This window comes from Aedes albopictus, chromosome 2, assembly GCF_035046485.1.
Source record: "Aedes albopictus strain Foshan chromosome 2, AalbF5, whole genome shotgun sequence".
NCBI classification, from domain to species: domain Eukaryota; kingdom Metazoa; phylum Arthropoda; class Insecta; order Diptera; family Culicidae; genus Aedes; species Aedes albopictus.
Window position 1 is genome coordinate 67,971,826 of NC_085137.1, and position 26,552 is coordinate 67,998,377.

At 41.9% G+C, this 26,552-nt stretch overlaps 1 protein-coding gene across 3 annotated transcripts in view; it reads right to left on the reverse strand.

Moving 5' to 3' along the window:
- Positions 1–26,552, reverse strand: part of LOC109423925 (uncharacterized) — a 223,564-nt gene that overhangs the window by 25,656 nt on the left and 171,356 nt on the right. For all 3 annotated transcript variants that reach the window (XM_062849813.1, XM_062849811.1, XM_062849812.1), the window contains 2 exons: positions 1,021–1,222; positions 48–173 (listed from right to left, as the gene is read on the reverse strand). In XM_062849813.1, coding sequence (XP_062705797.1) covers positions 48–173; positions 1,021–1,222 — 328 coding nt within the window. The remainder of the gene's footprint in view (positions 1–47; positions 174–1,020; positions 1,223–26,552) is intronic.

A 26,552-nucleotide genomic window follows, 5' to 3' on the forward strand; every position in this document is an offset into this window, starting at 1 on the left:
AATCAAAAATGGCATGTTATCATCAACATTATTATCTGTATACTTACAGGCACACATGTTCCTCGCAGTTCTCTTAAATCGATATTGCGAAATATATCACAAAGGACCAGTTCTTCGACCGTTGGATAGCGACCATCCGGGGACTCGAATATCATCTGCAGCACGTCGACGACCTGGAAGTAGAACACAAATGAGTACGTGGAAATAAACAGAGCGTGCAAAATCAATTGCGGTAGATCTATGGACAGGCAGGTTGAGGAGAGGTCAAAAGGTAGATCCGACACAAAGGCAGGTGAAATCAAAATGTCACCCGGTCGTTATTCATTTCCTTCGACTTGGGATGCCAAGCGTGGAACCGATTTTTTTTCCGCTTTGCTTCAGTAGCTACAACGACGCGACGCGACGACGACGGACGGTGTGAAAACGGCCACTTTTGCTAGACGCTCAATGTGACGGTTGGACTGGTGTGTTTCATCCTTATGCTCTGTGTCGATACTGATAACATCCAACTGCCACTGACTGCCACCGATCGGATGTTACCTAGCAGCCGGTGGCAGATTGATTGTAATAGGGATCGGAAGGAGGAAAAACGGGAGACTTGGGAAACATGCCGTAACCCGAATTGAAACGAATGACACAAGTGCAAGAATGTGCTAGTTTTAATTCGTTGACTTATTCTCAAAATTTGAGCTAGAATAAAATAAAACACAACTCTTGAGGTTGTCTTCATTTGCAATTTATAAAAAAATAAAATAAAAAATAAAAAGGAAACCAACGAAAATCAATAACAGAAAATTATACTCAAACAAACATTGTAACAAGCCAAACCATAAGATAAAAATGCTTCTTTTCTTGTTTCATATGGAACCAAGCAACAGTAAAATAAGAATATAAAAAAAAATAAAAAAAAATATTGAAACAAGGTTGTCTGATTTAGTTTTCAAGTTGTACTTCATTTAAACTCGGGACAGCACCAACCCAGGTGGAAACCATAGGACACCGTGGTGCGTGTCATACAACCTGTGGATAGCGTTCGAGATCCAGCTGATAGTGGCCCGGGGTTGGCTGGGGTGAGGACAGTTCGTAGCCGGCGCACATCTCGAACAGCAAGTGGCCGAAGCAGATGACGTCGATGTTGTCGATATCCGGGGCCGAGCGGGCCCACATTACCGCATTCACCCGGGAGTTCAGCCCGAGCAAACCGTTTTCCAGGCCCGATAATCTGTGTGGATCAGCGCGTGTGGTAGATGGAGATGCGAGAGCGGAAAGAAAAAAAAAAAAGAAATTGGACAGTGTTAATGCGTCTGTGGCGCATGGGTGGGTGAGAATATTGGGTGAACGTGATTACCAGATAATGGTTTTATACTACCTATGTATATATATTTGCGAGTATATTGAGCGGAAGCAGTGATGCAGTACCATAATCACGGACAGTAGATTTTCACTCTTCGACTATCATTTAAAAATAATACCAACGATACAATAAAAAACATTCCAACACTATGTAAGTTAAGTCGTCTAACAAGTTGTCCGGTAAATGATTTTCCCAATGAAGTTCGATCGGAAAAATCGATGAGGAGAAATCAGATATTGCAACTATGCGAGACGTATGATTTTTTTTGAATTGATACATATTCACCATTAGTATTGCATGTCAGAAATAAAAAAGTCGTGTTGAACTCAAAAAGATTTTCTTGTTCAATTCGGTACAACTTTCAATGCGTACCAGAATGGTAACATGAATGAAACACCATGCGTCTCCTTCTGGTACGAAATCTCTTTTTATTTATTAGCATCGGTTTACGACAAATGTTCTTTCATTGAAACAAAATTGTAGCGTCCTCAGTATTTTAGTTTTTTTTTTCCTATTTTTACGAGTCGAGTCGAGTCAAGTACAAGACACTGAAGACGACCTTACAGTTGAGGTCGAAATACGTATCTGTCAAAGGATGCAAATTCTTAGTGGAATTCAAAGGAACAGTACTTAACGCGATTTTCTTTTTATTTATTTTTACTTATTTTTTTTCTTTTTTTGTGGTTGCATAAGGTTAATCCCATATTGATCAACTACCGCCTAGAGTAGTTATGATGGGGATCTCTGTCGCGTTGCATTGTTCGAATGAAAAAACGGGGGCAGTTGCGATGGGGATCTCGATCGGATTGCATTGAACACCCACGGTTGTGCAGAGGGCCGATTTGAAAGATCTGCATTTTAGGCGATTGCCCGCCATAAATGATGCAAATTATCACCTCATGAGTGCTCAATCAACTTATCAATTGTAAACGAACATGATGTAATTCACAAACGATTTTACACACATCTGTCAGTGCCGCCACATAGTCGCCCGAACAGCCGAACAACACCGAATGGGTTGGTTTAGAAGCTACGGCACGAGAGGCTGGGCACTACTCGAAGCCATGGCAAGGCTGAATGTGGATGTCGCGATTCGCGAACGTAGGTGAAAAAATGACCTACAGTAGGAACGGTGCAGAGTCCATCATTGACGTGACCTTCTGGAGCCCGGGTCTAAACCCTAGCTCAGACTGGAGGGCCGACGATGGGTACACTCACAGTGACCACCTGGCGGTACGATATACGCTAGAACATGGTGGAATTAGGACGCAGCCGAAGGTCATGGACAACCATCGAGGATGGCTGACCTCGCGCTTCGATAAGGCGTCATTCGTCGAAAGGTTGCTTATGGAGCCTAACACCGACGATCTGTCCAGTGAAGATCTAGTCGGATCTCTAAGCCGTGCATGCGATGCCGCGATGCCTATAGGCGTGCGCTACCCAGAAATGGGCGGAAACCGGTATACTGGTGGTGTCCTGAAATCGCAGGATGCAAAGAGCTCGTACCGATGAGGGTAGAGCGGAAAGAGGTGAGGCCTATAGGGCGGCTAAACTGGCACTGGGCAAAGAGATTAAGACACGAAAACGAGCGTGTTTCGAAAATCTCTGCCAGGCAGCCAACACGCCACCCTGGGGCGATGCCTACAGGGTAGTCATGGCCAAAACGAAAGGAGCGTCTGCGCCCCCGGAACGCTCACCCGTGATGCTGCAGAGGATCGTAGAAACGTTGTACCCACGCCACGATATAAGACCAGGGGCTGCCACCCCCCGGTCGAATAGTCCAGGGGGAGGTAGCCCCAGTGACGAACGATGAGCTTATCGTGATTGCGCATTCGCTCAAGTTGAACAAGGCTCCGGGTCCGGACGGTATTCCGACGGTAGCCATCATGTCGGCCATCGAGGCCCCTGATATATTCAGAATGGCTATGCAGATGTGCCTGGACAGAGGCGAATTCCCGGAGAGGTGGAAAAGGCAAAGATTGCCCAACTAACATTTTTGCTGTATAAGAGCTTAAGCGAGCTTTCTTCCAAGGGCGTTTGCTCCATAAGCTTTTATGCAGCTACTTTTGTTAGTAGGGTGGTTCTGTTGCCTAAACACGGGAAGCCACCCGGCGACCCGTCGGCATACAGACCTATCTGCCTACTGGACACCTCCGGGAAACTGTTGGAATGAATCATTCTGTCGAGGCAGACCATTAGCCTCGACAGAATGATTCATTCCAACAGTTTCCCCGAGAAACCAGATGACTCTGGGCTTACGCCGGATACTGGAGAGCTATTTCCAGGATAGGGTGCTACTCTATGACACGGACGAGGGCGAAAAGAGGTACAACATCACCGCGGGAGTACCACAAGGGTCAATCCTGGGCCCGGTGCTGTGGAACGCGGCGTACGATGGATGGCGTATTGAGGCTCACACTTCCAGCGGGCGTAAAGCTGGTCGGCTCTGCTGATGACATTACCCTCACGGTATAAGGCGAGTTGATAGAAGAAGTGGAACTGACAGCGCACTAAGTGGATTCAGGTGGCCAAAAATCGAAAATTTACTTTATTCAATTTGAGATTCAGGTTCGGTAGTTTAAAGTAGACCACTTGGACCAGTAAACCCTAAAATATTAGTTTGCTAATCCCTATACTTATCGGGATATTGGCAGCAGAATGAGACCATTGCCAATTTTTGGTAAAATGAATGAAATGTTCATCTTCGCATATCTTCAGCTTAAATGAAAAATGTTATACTTTTAAAGTAGTTTCTAAAAGCTTGCTTTAAACCTTTAGAATGACGTATCAGACGTAGAAATGTTGCTTGTAATACTTATTAAAGATGCCACAAAAAAAAAATTTCCCCACACAAACCGTTCCATACAAAAAAAAGTCTCGCAAAGTTTCGCTTCGGGACTACTTCTATGTCTTTGTTTAGGATCCCTGGGAGACACTAAAATCAAATTTGGCTGCTGCTAGCTGCTATTCTGCAATTCCAATCAAGTTGTCAACGATGATTGAGATATTGCTATATAAAATTTCCCAATTTACCATTAAAAACCTCAGAGGAAACATTTGGTTGTCATGGCCTCTTTTCTCGGTAGATCAATCATAGTGCAGTCTAAATCTGGTCTTGGATCTCTTAGCGAATCACGTTTTAAAGAATTGGAATGCATTTTGTAAATAGTAACAGAAATCCCTAAACGCCTTAAAGTATGCAATGCCCTTATAATTCATGCTGTTTGAAACTGTCGTGTTAAAACAACCTGTTCATCATGTTTTTCAGGCATAAACCCTACGAATAGGAGCAAGACATTATGAAATTAACGCGAAAATATTTTTGGCCACCTGTTTGTATGGAGCCGCCCCATAGTGCAACGGTGGATGTAACTTTTCGACGGTAGAATTTAGCCTCTGGATTACAAAACAAATACAGAAATTTATGGATAACTGACACTGAGGAAGATTACAAGTGGTAGTCGAAGTACGCGTATCTGTCAAAGGATAAGCAACATAGGGCGGAATTAAAAGGTACGAAACTGATTACACTCATTCGAACAGAAATTTATTTTAATCGATCATATATTCTCATCTGTACTATTCTTTAGTGCCAAGATTCATCGAAAGTCAGTTTCAACCATTTTTAAGAAATTACGGTACAATTTAGGAAAAATGGGCTTTTCGAGTAAGCCCGTAACTTATCGGCGGGAATTCTTTCAGGAACTCTTTTGGGGATTTGTTCGGATATCCCTCCAGTGATTCTTCAAGGAATCACCTGAGGGCTGATAAAATAGAATCAAAGTTATTTTTATCTAGTTCAGTTGATCGAGGCACAATTACGTTCAACGCTTTACGGAGCCGAACGTAATATTAAGGTAAAAGTTACTGTAACATGATGATGGATTTACGGATGAAGCTCTTCGTAGGCGGTAGAAGAATACGATGACTTTGTTTGAATAACTGGTGTATATTTCAATTCAGAGGTGAACAAACGGCGACCGTATACTAAGCGGTTCAAACCTACACTGAGAGCGCAAAATGATCGTTCGGTTGATCACACAACAAAACGACGTCCCACGCTATGTCGGAACCATCAGATTATAAAAATTGAATGTACATCGGGCTTCTTTCCACCAAACATCAGTATTCAAGCTATATTTTCATTTGCAGAAGGTTTTAAAATATTCTATCGGTGAAAATGTTTCCATACATTTTGTATGGGAGAGAAATTGGCCGAAAATGAGAATTTCATGCAAATTTGTATGAAAAACAGCTAAAACCATGAAAAAATCAAAATTTCCCCGATGAAATATTTTAAAAGTTTCTGCATATGATAATATAGCATGAATTCTGATATTCTGTGCAAAGAAACCCGATGTACATTCAATTTTTATAATCTGCTAGTTCAGACATAGCGTGCGTCCCGAGCGTTCGTTAGAGTTACGTTATATCGACGTATGCCCGTGTACATGTCTGTTATTCACAGAATAGTAATGAAAAAATATATATCTGGCTATTAAATGTCGTTTGCCCGAACGCCATTTGACCGAATAATTTGTTTGTTCGGATGCCGTTTGGCCGAATTATTATAGGATGAATTCAGAGGAACGGGCAATCTTCAGGTAACCAAAAGTGAGCCTTAAACGATTTCCAAAATTTTAAGCGAAGATTTTCCCTTCTTTTAATATAGATTATTCTATTTTTTTTTAATTAAGTAGGAACCTTTTGACATTCTAGGTGCTAATATGATCATCAACATATTTTCTTCTTTTATAAAGTTATAAGTGATTCTTCCGAGTTTAACCGAGTTAAAGGATTGCAACTGCCAATATTTTCATCAGAGATTTTTCATTCTTTCCTTTGGCCGAATGTCATTTGCCAGAACACAATCACATATTTTTCCTTCTTTAACCTTTCAAGACGCCCGTCTGCTTCATTCTAAAACTGCATCGCACTCGCATTGTAAAGTATCCATATAACCGATGCGGTAAGTGCACGGATATTCAGCATGACCAAGCTGAGAATAATGGGGTCGATTTCCGGTCGGTCCAGGATCTTTTCGTGAAGCAAATTTCTTTAACATTCTTGGGCATATACTATAGAATATTTTCGTGCACGTCACACGATGTACAGATGCAAAATAATCTTTGGCAGAGGCAGCTCTCAGTTAATAACTGTTGAAGTGCTCATAGAACACTAAGCTTAACAACAGGCTTTTTTCCAGTTGGAACGTAATGCCAAGAAAAAGAAGAGAACGAACGAGGTTTTTGTTAGTGTTGTACTTTTTACAATGGTGTGAGTCCTGAAGGGTTAAATCATAGGCTGTTCTTTCGAGTTTTACTAATGTACATGAAGAACAACGGCATGATCGCTTAAGTATATTTTTCCTTTTTGGCATTTGGCCAAACCGCAAAATGACCCTTTTGGCCAAATGGGTTTGGCCAATCGGCATTCGGCCAATTGACATTCGGTTAAATGGCACGGAACCGAATATCTCATTTAAGAGAAGAAAAAAAACTGTATCTGATTGATAACGAATGACTTCTGGAAATATTTTATGTGTCGCATATACTTCAAAATTAACGATTATCTCCGGTCTCCGGAAGCTGTTTTAAATTAAAAAACCCAGATTAATCCACCTAGTGGTGATAGTGCCTTTCTCGTCGAACATGTACTCATGATCTTTCCTTGGTTGGGATACGACTGGGATGATTTTGCTTCAGAATGTTGGCTTCAGCCTTTTGGGGGAATCGAAAACACTAGTTTATGATTTTTTCCGACGTTTCGATCTATACACCTTTTCAACGGTTCAATCGGTCAAGGTTTCCTAGCCAAGATGGCCTTGCCTAACTTAAAAATGTCATACGGAAGTTTTGGTATTTATTGAGTCCGTCCGGTTTGAAACCGTCGTGATGCGCACAATCTCCTACCTATCGGGCGGTTTAGAATTCGGTCCCTGTTTTTGGAATCTTCTACTATTGTTTGTTTAGCTAGTTTATGTGCTAGGGCCATCATTCTGAAGCATGATCTTTCCGTCGACGTAATGCGAACTGTTCCTGAATCCTGAGAATACCTTATTTAGAAAAGCAATAATTTTAATAAAAATGGGAAATTTATTAATTGAACATATTCCGACGTTACGTTAAACGTATAGACTGGGCTGAAAAATATCAGAATTTTCAGTTGACTGCTTGAGCACCTTCACTATCACTCAGAGGCGTCTCGTGACCAGCAGACTGACCTGTTCTACAGATTACAATTTCACTAAATGAAAATACACTAGAGTTATTTGATACTATACTTGCTAGTTTTTTTTTTCGGTTTTAGTATTGTGATTTTTAACTTATGCTGATTTTTACCTTCTTGTTTGTTAACCATTTTCTAAAAAATATCTTCCGCATTTTCATTATAAATAATGATACGATTAGCATTCAGATGCATCTTAGAGCGACTTCCGAAGTTTGGTATTTAATTTCACATAGACTTTTAGAAAAATCCATTTTCGGTGGAAGCCGTTTTCTAACGTTCTTCACACACCGATGATACTATTGTTTGTTTTTTTTTTTTTTCAATCATGCTCTCTTTTTCCGCAAATGTTCGAAATTTCCACCTTAATAAATAATAAAAAATAAATAAAAATAAACAATTATTGTTTTAGCTCGTATCATGGCCTCGAAGTTAAAATTTGGAAACCGTTGCCAACGAGATAGAGCACATTCGGCACCCGAACTCCAAAATCACGCTCGCGCTGGATGTAATGCATAACAAGCGCGCACGACATTAGGTGTGCCTAAATGTGCTCTAGCTGCGCAAGTTGTTCTCAGCCCACGTAGAACGACAAACCGAGAAGCTACAGTCCAAGCTTTCCTTCATTTCTGGTTTTGCTACACACATGTAAACTTTCCACTGAAGAAGCTCTTTGCGTTTAGCTGTGTGCCTTTCATATCCATCGTTTTTTTTTTCTCTAAAGAGTATACCAAGCAGCATGCTAACAATCATTAACACACATTTGAGAACGTGATCGATAAGCATAGTTGGCAAAGAAGTATTTAAATGCTGTGCAATCAATGTTCGTTATTCCATATATTTTGTAGATATTATTAAATAATCCTTTAATTCCCAACAACGATACAACATACATTTTATAGCACTCTAAAACTGTAAATTGTTAACATGATTTCAAAGACTTTAGTCGATTGCGCTTAGCGTGCGTGTAGCGTGAGAAGAAGGCGGGAAGCGCGGGAAGTGAAAAATGGAAAGGAACGTCGACAACGCTGCTGCTGGTTCTAGACGAGTAGGGAACGTATGAGCGACAGAGTAAAGTGAAATGAATTCGAATGAACACTGCCATTCGGCGGCAAAAAAAGTGAGGAAACAGTTGGTTTGGGAACAGTATCCATCGTTCGCATGAATCGGGGAACCGGTGGCCTGTAGTTTCGAAGAGTCGAGCAAGAGAGAGCTGCGCAAGGCTGGCTCTCGCATGCTCTTGTTATGGTTTCTGCCAGTGGACGTCCATTGAAGTCGTCTTTCGTTCTTCATAAACCGAGAACGATGTTTGCGCCTTGTGTGCAAGTTGTTATGGGGTATGTGCGGTGGGAGTTTTAAATTTAGTTTATTCTTAAGGTATATCTGCTTAAAGATTATTTTACGAGTTTTATTCTCAGCCTATACCCGTTCCAAGAACAGGTCGAACATGTGGACGAGGCGCCTCTGCTATCACTGAAGACCGATCAACATCAAGACGATAATTACAAGCTAGGATATAACGTCTTTCACAATCACAGATGACTTTACGGCAGGCCTGCCCAACCTTTCGTGGCCGAATACTGAATACTTTTTTTCTGAATTTTGCCGAACTGCAGGTTGCAGCAAACAATTTGCTGAAATTCAGCAAACTTCCCTGATTCGTTCAGTAAACTCTGCTGTTCAGCAGCAACGTTTTTCTGAAATTCAGTAAATTTTGCTGAAATTCTGCTTCAAAATTTGGTGGTAGGGAATCGCGCTACTTGGGCGGTGGCTTCTATATTCGTCTGTTTTCCACTATAACTCAGTCAATCTTGAACCAATTGACACAATTTTTGGAATGCGGTGAGATAGGTATAGTATCTACCCGTGTACAAAATTTCAAGTCAATCGGTTCAAAATTGACCGAGTTACAGTGGAAAAGAGACGAAAATAACAGACGAAGAAAACCACCGCCCAAGTAGCGCGATACCCTACCTTTCAAGTTTAAAATTTTTAAATTTATGAATTTAAATTTTTTAATCTTTGAAAATTTTTAACAAAACACTCTACCTATTTCGAGTTTATTATTAAAATTAAATTTTATTTAAATATGAAATATCTTCAAATATTTCAATCTTTGGGCCAAGTTTCATTCATCGATTCCGCGGGCCGTATGTTGGACAGCCCTGCTTTACGGTCTTCGACATAGTTTTTTCTTCACACTTTAGGCTATATTTTATTATCATAGGTTACAAAATTCATGTAAAATTTGACAAACAATGCAAGCAAGTGAAATTGCCCATACTAAATCCCATAAAAAAATTCCCAGTAGTTTTAGACGGAAAAGGGGATTGAAAAAACTTTCTCCGGGGTTGATGCGATAATTTTCTCATATAACGTTGACCTATCCTACTATATATTTTTACACCTCAGTGATTTGATGAGATTGCTTTAGTACAGACAAACAGACATATCATTTGTAACATTTTGCTATTATATTCATCGTTACGAAAAAATAATCGCCAAATGCTAATCAGGTTGCGTTTCACTGCGGCTTGATGTTGGTAGTGAGTAGACGCCAAACGAGCAACAACGATTAATATGTATTTGTTTCAACCGTTGAAAACAAGGACGATGGAGAGTGAGTAGGGTAAGACGTCTGTATGTATGTGGCCTTAGTTCAGTCAAGATTTCGTTTTCTTACACATATTTATCGCTTGCATTGACTTTGTTCATTTTTGAAGTTCCTGCGAAGCACCCTAGGAAGCACCCAATGCTGGTTTTGCATCACTATCGGTAGCCTCTAATGTGGTCTGAGCCTATTTTTTTGCTAATCGTTCCTCATGGTTTAAAAAAAGACCGCGGTTCGATGTGTCGCATGCATAGTGTTGGAAATTGCCAACAACCTCGGGTGATTCCGCTATAATAATCCCGGAAATAAAACGGCCGGCGATTGGGTTTTTGGTTTTAATCCGGATGATTATTATTTTCCTAAGAAGGTTACATAAGTTCAACATGTAATTGGTGATTCTTGATTGTGATGTGATTTATGTATCTATAGAGAAATGTGAGTATGTACAATATTATTAATTGTCACTTACGTTTAGTCCCGAATTCAATGTTTCGTTTCCCTCCGTGTAATCAGTTCAAGTCTGTCTCGAGTCTAATCGTTTTGTCATCCACCGTTTGTACAATGTATGTTTTTTGCCGTTTTGTCGCACTAGTCCGTACTATCTAACCTGCCGTACTATAATTATAAGATTTTATTTAATATGCATGAAATCCTATATATGTAGTTTTACCTTTTAGTAATAGCATATAGGTTATTTGTAGGCAATATGTGGTCGAAAACGTAGATTAAGTTGAACTGTACAAATATAGTATAAGTTAACTGAATTCAATCATTTTCTATAGTATTAAGTTACCTTTTAGTATTAGATATGATAAACTAGAAATAATTCAACGTTTAATGAAATAATCATCAGCGACAGAAAATATTTTAGCAAGTTCACGTTCTTTGACTTTTGATCGTTATAATTAATTGACAATTCAGTTGTTTTAGTGTGAGTGACTCACCACATGACAGAGGAAGCTGTCATTCCATCTATCGTTCGGTGCCACCCGATGCCCAACGTAGTCTCGACCGTTCTGCAACATCTGACTTTAGGCTGGCCCAAAGTGTAGTGAAGGCGCGGTGGCGTGGATTCGCCAACACTCCCCCCAGGTACGCTGGTCGTCTGACCTGCTTACTATGTTTCGCGCCGTACGTCTAGCACGGCCAGCTTAGTTGCTGGACGCTCGTAGATTCCAGTTGCAGTCCTCACTGTGGCTGACCTTGGTAGACCATCTCTTCCAGGCTGGACGTTGATTATTCTGCCCTTCGGCCAACAATTTCGTGGAGATTTGGGGTCGACAATCACAACCACATCGTTGATCTCTAACGGCTTGGTGTGCATGAACCATTTCGTGCGGCGGGTTATCTCAGGAAGGTAATCGGTAACCCACCGTTTCCAGAATCGGTTAGCCTGGACCTGAGAAAGCAGCCAGGTTTGACGAAGGGTACTACCACTGTCATCAGCGTTGCACAGCGGCTTTGACCCATTGGATGACCCGAGAAGGAAGTGGTTTGGGGTCAAGGCGGGTGCTGAATCGTCGTCTACCGGAACATGTGTTAGCGGTCTCGAGTTCACGGTACTTTCAATTTCTGTAAGAAGGTTGCGCAAGACTTCATCCGTAAGCTTTCTTGTAGAATTCTGCCATCAGATTTTTCTTAACGCTACCAATTAAACGTTCCCAGCTACCGCCCATGTGCGGTGAGGCTGGCGGCAGGAACGTCCAGCTTGTCTCGGTATCCACGAACTCCTTCATCAGCTTTTCTTCGTTGACAACACATTCTGTTTCTTGAAGTACTCGCTTTGCACCGATAAAGTTGGTACCGCGATCACTATAGAAGGTCCGTGGCTTACCCCTTCGTGAAATAAAATTGCGCAAGGCCATGATGCACGAATCCGTGCTGAGGGAGTGCACAACTTCTATGTGAATCGCACGGATCGTGAGGCAAGTGGCAAGCAATCCCCAACGTTTTTCTACTCGACGACCGGTAACAACCTCGTACGGCCCGAACATGTCGACACCAACATGCGTGAACGGGCGAGTAAATGCGTCCAGGCGTGCTACAGGCAGGTCGGCCATGATGGGCACTCATGGAACAGCACGATCGTTTTTGCAACGTTGGCAGTTATTTCTCACTTTGGTATAGGTCGAGCGCAGATGCGGAATGCTGAATTTCTGGCGGATTTCGTTAATAACGGTCTCGTGGTTCTGATGGTGGAACTTTTGGTGATAGTGTGAAACAATTAACTTTGTGGTATGGTGGTCACGGGGAAGTATTATTGGGTGTTTTGCATCCTCGGTTGCGTAGTCGCAAGCAGTTATCCGGCCACGCATCCTCAATATTCCGGATTTGTCCAGCCATGGAGATTTCCGGTAAAGAGGACTTGATTTAGGAATTGTGGAAATAGGTGGCTCAACACTTTCCTGTGATCTTGTAAGATGTACTATCTCATCCGGAAAGGTTTCGTGTTGAGCTTGACGTAAGAGGTATGATTCGGCAACTTTGTATTCCGAGTTCGAAATGGGCCCGATCCTTTTTGGTTTTCTTTGGATCTTCAGTTTGCAGTTGCAAGCAAAGCGGTGGAGTAAAGCGACGACTTTGATTATCCGGTCCCAACTGGAGTATTCATCGACGTTAAATAATTAAAGAATTCAGCGCCAAGAAATGTGACATCACGCTCGGACGAAGCTCCAAATCGGCAGTGTTGGTACTCTTCGGTGTTTGGGGCCAATTCTCTTCTGAATAATACAAGAACTGTGGCCCGATAAACCATCGAGATTGAGGAGTCAGATCCGGTAGTCCCTTCCATTTGGTTCCATCATCGGCAACATTTTGGTTGGTTGGAACGTATCTCCATTCGCACATCTCGGTGGTATCGAGGATCTCGCTGACTCGAAATGCTACAAATTGTGAATAGCGGCGGTGATCGGACTTGATCCAAAATAGCACGTCCTGTGAGTCGGACCAGTAGACCCGGCATGTAATCGGAATCGTTATGGCTGCAGATACCGTTTGGGCCAGTCTCGCACCTATTAATGCTGCTTGGAGTTCCAACCTCGGAATGGGAAGGAATTTCAGAGGTGCAACTCTAGTTTTAGCGGCCACCAAATTACATTTCACGATACCGTCATGAACAGAACGCAAGTAGCAAGCAGCAGCAATTCCATTGTCACTAGCGTCAACAAATGTATGAAGCTGGACGTCTCCATTGGCAACTGTAAATCCACCGAAATAACACCGAGGAATACTAGTGCGTTCGACTTGCGGCAATACTGCAAGCCACGTTTGCCACTTCTCGTAAATAACATCGTTGATTTGGTCATCCCAGCCAATTCCGGAACGCCATACTTCTTGTAGAACGATTTTGAGATACATAAGAAAGTGAGCGATTAGCCCTAACGGATCAAACATGGACATAAGGACGCGTAGCATATCCCTTTTCGTTGGACGGTATTGACCTTCCAATAAAGCTTGTCCGTACCGATTCCATCCTACTTTGTAGGTGAATGTGTCGGAATCGGTGCACCACCACATTCCGAGAACTTTCTCCTGGGATATTTCTGATGTCGCGTCGAGATTTTTCTTTTCTGTTCGGTCCTCTTGCAATGCCTGGATGACACGCTTGGAATTACTAACCCAATTGCGGATCTCGAACCCACCTTCTGCGTGAACTTGCTTTACTTCTTGAGCAAGCTGAATCGCCTCTTCTTCTGTAGCTACACTCACTAACATATCGTCGACGTAGTGACGCTTCTGAATCACCTCGGTAGCCGCCGGATAGTCACCTTTGAAACGTTCTGCGTTCAAATTCTTAACATATTGGGCGCTGCATGGAGAACAGCACGCTCCGAACGTCATCACCTGCAGAACGTAGACAGATAGGGTTCCATCCTGGTCGTACCACAGAAAACGTTGGCATTGCTGATCCTCTGGACGCATAAGCACTTGCAGGAACATCTCACGCACGTCACCGGATAGTGCAAAACGGCCTTCGCGGAACTGGATCAGTATGGTGAAGAGCTCGGAAAGCTGATCGGGTCCCTTGAGTAAAGCTGAGTTCAGAGACACACCGTATGCGGTCGCAGCTGCGTCCCAGACCATTCGGATCTTTCCAGGTTTATTTATGTTCGTAACGGGAAATATTGGAAGATACCATATCCGTGGATGTTTTCGGCTTAGTTCTTCTTCGTTAAGCTTTCTAGCATATCCCTTCACGACGAAATCGGAAATTTTCTGATTGAGAGCTTCGGCGAGCTCTGGGTTCTTATCCATTCGCTTTTTAAGGCATTGCAGTCGCTGGAGTGCCATTGGGAGACTGTCAGGTAGACGTGGATTGTCATGACGCCATAGTAGGCCTGTTTCGTAGCGGTCTCCCTTGAATACTGTGCGAGCTTCAAGAAGAGAGAGAGCACGCTCCTCTTCGGAAGAACGAAGAGTTTTCATAGGTTGAGCAATACCTAGGCTGTCGACTGCGAAATACTCCTTCATTTTTTGGTGAAGATTATCGTCCGTCGGTGAGTCGCAGGCGCATACGTGAAATACTGAGTGGGCAAGGTTTGCGGAGTTATCTTGCTTCCCTCCACCACAGACTGCCCATCCGAGACGAGTTTTGACCGCGACTGGTTGGTGTAGAGCACCCTCGCGACTCTTTTGAATCAAGCTCAAATGCTGATCCTTCATTCCTATTAGAATCCTGGGCCGAACTTCTTGATAGGAAGTGATAGGCAAACCCTTGAGATGTGGGAATTGTTCACATAGCTCTGGAAGGTTAAGTGTTTGCGAAGGAAGAAGCAATTCCGCTACTGTTCGTACATCAGTCATTGGATACCGTTTCGATTCGTTATGCTGTGCAGACACCTCCAGCTTGACGGTCATCGATCCTTCCTCTCGACGTGTGGCTCCTCCTGTCCAGTGCAAACACAATGGCATCGGCTCTCCTTCAAGCTGCAGTTCGTCCGCTAGTTCTTTGTCGAGCAAAGTGAGTTCTGATCCGTCATCAAGAAAGGCGAACGTTTTAATGGACCGGTACTTTCCATGTAGCACAATGGGTAGATAACGGAATAAAACTTGACTAGATGTAACTTGATGAGCATGACACCCGTGCTCGGATGAGCTTGGCATTGGAGGCGGTGTGGGATTTGGATGCTGAGTCGGGGAAGGTTCGTTTTGGTTGCTTGAAGTGATGGACGATTGTTGCATGCTTTTCTGGTCGTTGTGCAGCATCTCGTGGTGTTTCAACTCGCAGCCGTTCTTGCCGCACACCTTTGCTTGACACCATCCTTTGTGCTGACGTAGACATCTGCGACATAGTCCTAGATCTCGAACGGTTGCCCAGCGGGAGTCACGAGAGAATTCCAGGAAGCGTTTGCACTTTGCGATCGATTTACAGCATCCTTCACATACTGGGCAGCAATCGGCTACGGTTTCCGCATTGGATGGCGCTGCGGAGTGATTACCTGGATAAGTATCCTCAGAGTGGGCATTGACGTACGAATTGCTCCTTTTTGTCACTCGTGGGTCGACACGAACCGGTTTGGAATCAAAGGGTATGTTCGGAATGGTGACAGCACTAGCAGCTTCTGCAAGTGAGTATAGCCAATTGCTGAAAGACGGTAAGTTGACCGTCGGTAGTGTCTGTCTGTATTGCGCCCAGTTCAACTTTATCGATGGGGGAAGCTTGTTAACGAGTTGGTGGAGAAAGGAGATATTGTAGAGATATTCCTCTAATCCACACGCATCCACAGTCGCACAAAAGTTTTCAACGCTAACGGCGAAGTCCACAAGAGCTTCCAGTTTATCCTCTCTCAGTGACGGAAGAGAATTTATTTTGGACATCATAGTGTGTACAATTATCTCTGGCTGCCCGAACAACATCTTCAGAGTTGACATGACCCCGCCTACATTTGACGGATGCAGCAGTCTGCTTTTTACTGCCTCGTACGCGCGGCCCTTCATGCTTCGTTGTAGGCGGACGATATTCTCCTCGCTGGTAAACCCGCACAATGCTGTTGTGCTGTTGAAGGTTGCGAAAAACAAAGGCCATTCCTCTGGGTTTCCAGAGAACGTAGGTAGATCCTTGGCAACTGCTTGCCGAGCAGCCAACTGCTTACGGGAAATCGGACATGGATCCTCTTCTTGATCGTAGACATGAGAAGCCCGCATGGTAGATGAAAGAGGAGGGTTCGGTAGATAAGCTTGCGATTGGTTCGGATGTGGAACGAACTGTTGATACCCCGGAGTCGGTACATTTCGAGAAAACTGACGACTCGCATCTGGTTCTGGGAAATGCGATACATGATCTCGTGGTTGATCTCGTTGTGCTGTTTGTAACACCGGTCGCAGTGCATCCAGCGATTGACCGGGCAATACACCGCGTGCCCCAGAATGAGAAATATGTGCTATCGATACTCGACGTGGGACCTCGTGGGAGCTAATTGGTTGAAATTCCAACTGCTGCATTCTTCCGTCTGAAGCAGGCGGTTCTACGGAACAAGTTCGCAAGGATTCCGGTACTGGAAATGGATCCGGTGGATTTGGCTCAGGTAATGATGAGCGGCTACTGCCCTTGCGTATACTATTTGGGCGGGCAAGCTGTACTTTACTCAACCGCTCAGTTAGATCAAATTGGTTCACCATGCCCAGCTGTCTTGACTGGCTTCGATGACCGCTCGTACTCGCCACCCAATGTTCTGTTCTGCTAACTGCATCGTCCATAGAAGAACCACTTTCAGACATAGCTTGCTCCAGTAACTGGTACTTCTGCTCAAGAAACACCTTTTCTTTCTTCGCTTCATCCGCTATAATTGCTCGTTGCTGCTCTGCCTCACGCCGCTCAATACTCCTCAGCTCCTCCAGTTTTTGCAGTTTGAGCTTAGCGAGCGCCTGCGAGGAACGCCCCGATGAAACTGAAGCATTCCTAGACGGTTGTCTGCTCGTATTCACTACCCATCGCAAGGAAGTCACGAACGGGTTTTGATTCTCATCGTTCGGTTGAATAGGGTGATTCGTTGTCGAATTCAGCGCTGCCGTGATCGCCTGTGACTGTGCTGGGAACTGCTGGTGTGATAGTGCAGACAACGGATTCAATTCTGCCTCAGCCACCTGCATTGATGGATTACCGCTTCCTCGATGAGCAGTCGAATTTGGTTCCCGGACACCTTTCGCTTTTCCGCATTTGGCACAACTCCAAGGATGATTCTCGATCTGCTGTGTTACTCCCACACACTGGAAGTGATGCCATTTCAGACAGTCGTCGCATTGCACCATTTCCTCCGTGTCAACTCCTCGGCACACTTGGCATGTCCGCCCGGGGTGAGACTCCTCCGGATCTTCCGTGACCACCACTTGAACACCACTATTCACACTATCTTTCACACCAACACCATGGCTCGGTTTGCCTGACCGATTTGACCGTAGAGTACGACTCGACATGACCGGAGTATGCACATTAAACGAAAATAATAAATTGTTGGAAATTGCCAACAACCTCGGGTGATTCCGCTATAATAATCCCGGAAATAAAACGGCCGGCGATTGGGTTTTTGGTTTTAATCCGGATGATTATTATTTTCCTAAGAAGGTTACATAAGTTCAACATGTAATTGGTGATTCTTGATTGTGATGTGATTTATGTATCTATAGAGAAATGTGAGTATGTACAATATTATTAATTGTCACTTACGTTTAGTCCCGAATTCAATGTTTCGTTTCCCTCCGTGTAATCAGTTCAAGTCTGTCTCGAGTCTAATCGTTTTGTCATCCACCGTTTGTACAATGTATGTTTTCTGCCGTTTTGTCGCACTAGTCCGTACTATCTAACCTGCCGTACTATAATTATAAGATTTTATTTAATATGCATGAAATCCTATATATGTAGTTTTACCTTTTAGTAATAGCATATAGGTTATTTGTAGGCAATATGTGGTCGACAACGTAGATTAAGTTGAACTGTACAAATATAGTATAAGTTAACTGAATTCGATCATTTTCTATAGTATTAAGTTACCTTTTAGTATTAGATATGATAAACTAGAAATAATTCAACGTTTAATGAAATAATCATCAGCGACAGAAAATATTTTAGCAAGTTCACGTTCTTTGACTTTTGATCGTTATAATTAATTGACAATTCAGTTGTTTTAGTGTGAGTGACTCACCACATGACAGAGGAAGCTGTCATTCCATCTATCGTTCGGTGCCACCCGATGCCCAACGTAGTCTCGACCGTTCTGCAACATCTGACTTTAGGCTGGCCCAAAGTGTAGTGAAGGCGCGGTGGCGTGGATTCGCCAACACATAGGTTTGGTTCTTTTTGGCATTTGGCCACTTCCGGCTGGACACCCTAGATCGGTCCTGGAACACTATCGGTAGCCTTTATAAAGATCTTCGTTGTGATCTGAGCCTATTTTCTGACTAATCGTTCATCACGTTATTTAAAAAGCCGCTATTTAATGTGCCGCAGGCATGGGTTTTGTTATCTACTACATTTGACCACTTCCAGCGGGACACCCGGAACCGGTTCCGGAACTCTATCGGTTGATCAAAATATGATCTGAAACTATTCTCTTTTATTAACCGTTTATCAGGTTGCCTAAAGAGCTTGCGATTTGATGCGTCGCATGTAAGGGGTTGGTTAACTTTTATACTTGGCTACTTCCGGCGTGACATCTGGAACCGGTTCAGTAACACTACCGGTTCCGATATGGTCTGAGAATGTTTCCCTGCCCACTGTTCATCAGGCTATCGCATGCAAGGGTTTGGTTAACTTTCATATTAAGCCACTTCCGGCGGAACATCCAGAACCGGTTTCGGCACACTACCGGTTCAGATATGGTCCGAGAATAATTTCCTGCCTACTGTTCATCAGGCTATCGAAAAAGCCGCTGTTTGATGTATCGCATGCATGGGTTTGGTTCACTTTCATATTAAGCCAATTCCGGCGGAACACCCAGAACCGGTTCCAGAATACTACCGGTTCAGATATGGTCTGAGATTGTTTTCCTGTCTACTGTTTATCAGGTTATCGAAAAATCCGCTGTTTGATGTGTCGCATGTATTGCTTTGGTTCACATTCATATTTGGCCACATCCGGCGGGTCACCCGGAACCGGTTCCGGAACACTACCGGTTCAGATATGGTCCGAGAATATTTTCCTGCCTACTGTTCATCAGGCTATCGAAAAAGCCGCTGTTTGATGCATCGCATGCATGGATTTGGTTCACTTTCATATTTAGCCACTTCCGGCGGAACACTCAGAAGCCAGAACCGGTTCCGGAATACTACCGGTTCAGATATGGTCTGAGAATGTTTTCCTGCCTACTGTTTATCAGGTTATCGAAAAATCCGCTGTTTGATGTGTCGCATGAAGGGTTTGGTTCACTTTCATATTTGGCCACTTCCGGCGGGTCACCCAGAATCGGTTCCGGAACACTACCGGTTCAGATATAGCCCGAGACTATTTTCCTGTTTACCGTTCATCATGTTTTCGAAAGTGCCGTGGTTTGATGTGTCGCATGAATGGGTTTGTAGCGTTTTCATATCTGGCCCCTTCCTGGGGTACCGATCCGGAACACCTAAATGGCCATAACTCCGGAACGGCTGGACCGATCCGAACCATTTTCAATAGGAAACAATGGGACCAGATTCCGCGTCGAATGAACCGTTGGTCATTAAAATCGGTTGAGGTTTACTGCCAAAAAGTGATGTGAGTTTTTTTTTGTACACACACATACACACACACATACATACATACACACACACACAGACATCACCTCAATTCGTCGAGCTGAGTTGATTGGTATATGTGACTCGACCCTCCGGGCCTTCTATTAAAAAGTCATTTTTGGAGTGAACATATAGCCTTTCCAGTACACTTAGTGTACGAGAAAGGCAAAAAAGAACTGAATAGAATAATTGGTAAACCATCACTCATCAAAAATGTTTTGGAAACATTTTCAAATTAAAACCTTCAAAAGTACCTTGAAAAAAGGTATGACGGACTTACCCCGTTAAGTGACGGCCTTACACCATATGGGTTACGGTCTTACCGCACTGCATTAATAACATCAATAGTTAATTTGTTTGTGTTATGTATATTATTCACTTAAATAAACATATTTTGAAAATTCTAATGCACAAATCTTTTAAAATACTAATGAATCAAACATTTTGCGTAGTCAAAATATCAAATTATCTCTTACATTAATTTAGCATAAACCCAATGCTTAAGGTGACGGGGTTACCCCTTCCTCCCCTAAGGGAGATTACCTTGTCTTCCTTAGACATAGAGTATTTTCGTGCCTGCCACACGATATACGTATGCTAAATAGTCATTGTCAGAGGAAGCTCTCAGTGTTACATCTAAGAAAAAGAAGAAGAATAAGGAGAAGAAGAAGAAGAAAGGAAAAATAAAAATAAGAAGGAGAAGAAGAATAGCATGTCTGGAAATCATGATAGCGAACTGAAACTCAAGCTAGTGGATCAAAAAAATGGCGAACTAAAATACAAGTCGAACAAAATTGGTATATTGGATATAGGGGAAGATTTCAGGAGCTCCTAAAAGTAATCAAACATATAAGTTGGTGAGATGAAATTCAAGGCGATGAACAGACATTCAAGATAGCTTCATTATCCGAAGTTTATGAATTTTACACCGTGCAACGTAAGTATATATTTATATTTGATTCTATTGAGTGACTACAAAGTGTTGCCGTTTTTGTTCAATCATAAACTTTTAGTAAGCTTAGGAGCTTTGTGTGTTTTAGACAAAATGAAATGGTATTCAAGTCGAGGGTCTGGAATCGAGATCAACCCGAGCTTCCCGAGATTAACTGAATAACCCCAGGTTAAAAATAACGTTGATAAAGATAAAAAACGATCATATGAAAATTTAATCAAATGTGGAGCACACATTCCTTCAGTTCTAGCCATCTTACGTGAACAAAAACGAAATAATAAAAGAGATTCCTTTAGCCTTTCGTAAGTCGTGTGGTTGACCACCCCCGTCAGCATCACGCTAATGCTGAATACAAAAAGCGACATTTTTCCAACGTGTTGTACAAAATACAACAGCGCGATCACTCGAAGGTTAACATAGCTTATCACACTTTTGATACATATTAATTAATTGATTGATTGACTTTAAATTGAGATCTTTCTGACGTACCACCAAACAGTATGTCCATCAATCACTGTCATATTCTGTTTGGCTTAATGGTCCTTTTATGACATCCACTCAGAGTTTTCGCACAACTAACAAACCTGCTAAAGTTCGGTCACGTGGCACTCGGATTCTCGGACACGTGAGCGGCATACGCACCTACGTGCTTGTCGTTTGATTTCTTGTTTGTTCGATACACACACCCACGGCTGAGTACAATTTAGGCGTGAGTACAAAGAGTTCCATGTTTCAGTGCATACCTGTTTTTCTGATTATTTGGCAATACTCAGTTATTCTTCATGTACCATTTAGCCATGTTTTTTTTTTAATTTAAATTTCAATTTTAAAACTTTTATTAAAGCTGGAATGTGCCATAAATTATTGAATTATTACTATACTTGATACCAGGCTTGACAGAAACTCCCTCGCGAGAAAATGAGGAAGCGATTTTGGCGATTTTCTGAGGAGTGAAAATAAAACTCAGAAATCACAACGCAAATCCTCAACAGCACCGAGCGCGAGCTTGCCGCGTAGCGAGGAGTTCGTCCAACACTCATAATTGCTTGTTGTGTTTCTCACGTTCACTCACACTCAAAAAGCTCTCGCGAGTTCCACTCCCATACAAAGAAAGACTCTCGAGGCGAAAATCGCACTCAAAAACCCGAAATAATCATCGGCTCTTTTTTCGTTCCCCTCTTCCAGCCTCAGAGGCAATAAACTCTCTGTTTGGGGTTCGTTCGCTCCCTCGCAACGAGGCAAAAGCAAAACACCGCTCTAGAGCATGTTGCAAAACTCTTTTGATTTCGAGGAGGATTATCAAGCCTGCTTGATACGCCAGTTAACAAAGTTGCAGTTTCATAAAAGTGGACGAGTTGCCACGAAAAGGAAACAAAATGTATAAAATAAATAAATTAAACTAATATGTAGGTGGACAATGTAGCACATTGCAAAACTGGAAAAGGCGCCTGTCTGTGCTGCTGTCTCAGATGTAACGAGCCCGAACTAAAGTGGCAAACAAACTTGACAACTTCCCTCCTTGCTCCCACCCCCACTACTATACTGCATCCTCTGGGTTGGGCGGGCATAGGATCGCGTGACCTGACCACAGGAAGGCACCAGTCGACAAATAACATGCAAGAAAGTGGTTTACCATTTCCGTGACCACACTGCTGATGTCACAGCCGGCCGCATCGTTTGACGTTGGGCTTGAAGGATATGTATCTATCTAGTAGAAAGTAGTTTGGCAGGAACGGCAGCTCTAGCATACCAGTAAACAGTCAGCTCCTCGATTTGAGTTCGACAAGTATTTTTTTTTTAAACATGTTTGAAATAATCAAATCCCTTCTGAAGCAAAATAGGATAAATCCCATCTGCCCCAGAAGATTTGAAAGGAGCAAAGCTATTAAGTGCCCACTCAATCGATTCTATAGTTACAATACTCCGAGCCGAAGCCAGGGAATCATAACTACAAGAAAAGACATTAGGTTTATCCGAAGATGTTATATCCACACATCCAGGGAAGCAGGCTTGTCCACACTGAGCGCATGAAAATTCTGCTCTTTTGATTTAAACCACAAAAACCATCGTTTTTAAGCAATCTTCTTATCCTACCTGATAGCAGGATGTTTGAATATCCTAAATGACATTTCGAACTGTCAAAAAATCGCACCGCAGTGCCGCACTGAGCGCGCAAAGAGAAATTCACTGGGGTGAATTCACCCGGGTGAAATTCTCTTTGCGCGCACCGTGTGGCACTGCGGTGCGATTTTTTGACAGTTCAAAATGACATTTAGGTAATTTCAACATCCTTCTGTCGGGTAAGATAGGAAGATTGCATAAATACGATGGTTTTGGTGGTGTAAATCAAAAGAGCAGAATTTTCATGCGTTCAGTGCGGACAAGTCTGCAGGGAAGTACAGGGGATAGACAAAATGATCAGGACAGGCAAAATTTTTACTTCCTCAAAAAATGTTCAACTGGCAGTAACTTTTCGAAACGTGCATCAAATATAACGCTATATCTTTTTCTCTTGTTAATAATTTGAAGTTGTGTCAAACGTTTTTCAGAGCTCATTATATAAGTCATAAATGGTCAAAATTTCATTGCATTCGGTTCATTGAATCCGAGGATATAACAGCGCAAAGTTGGCTATTGGATAATTATACCTTTTTCTAGAATCTTTATAACATCGTGCAGAATAGCCCGATCTTTTTCAGATTTTGACCACTGATACACAAGTAGTTGATCAACTAACAGTGAAAATTTGAGAATATTTGATGCACTTTTCGAAAAGTTACAGCTAGTTGAACATTTTTTGGAAAGTTAAAATTTTGCCTGTCCCGATCATTTTGTCTATCCCCTGTATGTGCTGTATAAACATTCCAGAACTTCCTCATCAGAGGAAGTCAGATCGCCATTTGGCAAACGAAGTTCGTTCACTCGAAAATCTTTAGATTTCACAAGGATTTTGTTTAACTGACTGACTTCACTCAAGCTGGAAACATTTGTACAAAGGTTTTTCCAGCCGGAGCGTTCCTGTAGGCCGGTGATTCCCAAAGTGGGCGAAATCGATGCTGGGTCATTAGGCCGAAGGTCATTAGGCCGAAGCCCATTACGCCGAAGGTCATTAGGCCGAATGGTCATTAGGCCGAATGGTCATTAGGCCGAATGGTCATCAGGACGAATTGAAAGATAGCCGTTGTTTTTACCTTTTCCAACAATTTTTGCCAAAAACTAGTTTAACAATGAAACTAGAAAGAATAGCCTATGTTTTAAAGAAGGAAAAAAATATGAATTGAATATCAGCAGTTTCAGCGCCAAAAACTATTTTAGCAATGATACTAGAAAGAACAGCCTATAGTTAAAAGAAGGAAAAATTCATGGGTAAAATATCAGTAGATTCAGCATCAATAAAGTATCTTCGTGCCTGTCACACGATACACACATGCAAAATGGTCATTTGCAGAGGAAGCTCTCAGTTAATAACTGTGGAAGTGTTCATAGAACAGCTGAGAAGCAGGCTTTGTCTCAGTGGGGACGTAACGGCAAGAAGAAGACCCAATGACCATTCGGCCTAATGACCATTCGGCCTAATGACCTTCGGCCGACTGGCCTGACACCGGCGAAATCGCCCCTAGGGGGTGAAAATCACGTCGGAGGGGGCGAAAATTTGAAAAACCAAAATTGGGGGGCGAAAATACTAAAAAAGGGGGGTGATTTTATTGATTGAGGAATATCATATGATTTGAAATGTATTTAATTGAATGTCAACTGAATCATTAAAACTCCCTAACATTTCCATATTTTTTGTTTCTAGGATTCTTGAAAAAACGACACTGTTTTTTTCATTTGGGCCTAACTGACATTTTCTAGTTCTCTTCATCGATCCTCTCTTTGTGTTATCACAGAATGTGTATTGAGTTTTCCAAAGATTTTTTGGTTGAAATGCGAAGAAGACGACTACATGTTGCTAAAGAAACAAAAAGAATAATGATTTTTTTTGTTTTGATCAAGTTATTAGCGAAAGAGAAATCGATCAAGTCAGTTAGGCCCTTATGAAAAATCATTGTCGAAATGTCTGTTTCAAAATCGATTGAATGAACAGAATTTTCGATGTTTATGTGGACTTTTTGGCAAAACTCTAAGAAAAATAGACGATTTCTACGAGAATTTGCGGAAGAATTTCTAGTGATTCTGGAGATCTAATCAATAAGAAACTCCAATGGCAAAAATTTCTTATTCATTTATGTAAAAATTATGAAAGGAACAGGGTTTATTTTTACTTGATAAAAAAGTTTTTTTTTAAATTTATATGCGGTTTGTTTTTCATGAAAATTTCAACCAAAAACATGAAGTTTAAGATTAATCTTAGAACACTTTTCGGATGAAAGTCGTCACACATTGTTTAGCAATATTTCAGAGAAGCTATCCGAAGGAATTCCTAACGTAACTTATTGCTAGAAGCTATTTTGATTTTTTTTCTCAAATTCAGTGTTGAATTCCTTCAAAGCCATGTAATGCATGGCTGCTTATTTGCCATTAAAAAGTTCTCCAATTTATAGGAAGCTTATCAATTCATTTCATTTTAAATTTAAATTCAAAGCTGACTACATTCAAAAATACACCAATACATTCTTGAGTTGCACTTTTTGCATAATCAAAGGGGTGTAAGTGACTATTTTATTGATTTTGAGCTGAGCATATCATAAAACTCATCAGATTTCAAGCTTTCAGGAACTTTTTTGAGATTGTTTCTACGATATTTGGAAAAATTACAATAATTCAGAGAAAACTGGATTGATTTTGAAACTCCATACATATGATGAAAAATTGGTCAAAAACTTGAAACCTAATCTAGAACCTAATTTACACGAAAGTGTGTTTTTGACACTTACTCCCCTTTGCTTCTAATCCCCTCAGTTGTTTTTTTTTTCAATTTCTCACCAGTCTAATTTGAGTATTTGTGACCAAACATCTTGGGTGTTGATGAACCCCCTTTTAGTTTAGAACACTGGTAAAACATCTGGTTGAGGCTAAACGAGCGTTCGTTTTTACATGCAATAATAGTTTATTTTCTCAAATGCAGACAATCAATGCATTTGGAAAATAACTCAATGAAAATGAGAGCGATACTAATTGAGATACATTAATTATCAATTTTCCACAGTAGGGTCGAAAATTGGGCTTTCAAAGGCTTCCGCTTAGCAAATTTTCAGCCTTTTATCATGGAAAAATAAATCTCACTTAGGGGGGCGAAAATGTTTTTCGCAAGCTCCAAGGGGGCGAAACCTCCCAAAAGTTTGGGAAACACTGCTGTAGGCCTTGCGAGCCGCCCTGAAAGTCTCCGAACCAGCCGAACGTCGTCTGTTCCAACTCTTTCTAAATTGTTTCCTGAGTTTCGCCAGATCAGAGTTCCATCAAGGGGTTCCTCTTGTGATCTTCACAGACCATAGCGGGCACGCTTCTTCAAAAACTTCCATGACGAAGGTCGTTGTATAGACTGTTTCAGAAATTATAAATACACTTTGTTTATTAAATTAAATGAACTGTAGTAATGATTTTTACCAACTTCTTTCAGAGTATTGTACTCCATATTTTTCTATTTCCTTTCAATTGTCTTGATATTTTAATGAACAGTCGAGTTCTCTAACAAATAACTTATTTTTTAAATTTGCGTTTGCACAAAGGTGTTTTTTAATGATCTCAACATTATTTATCAC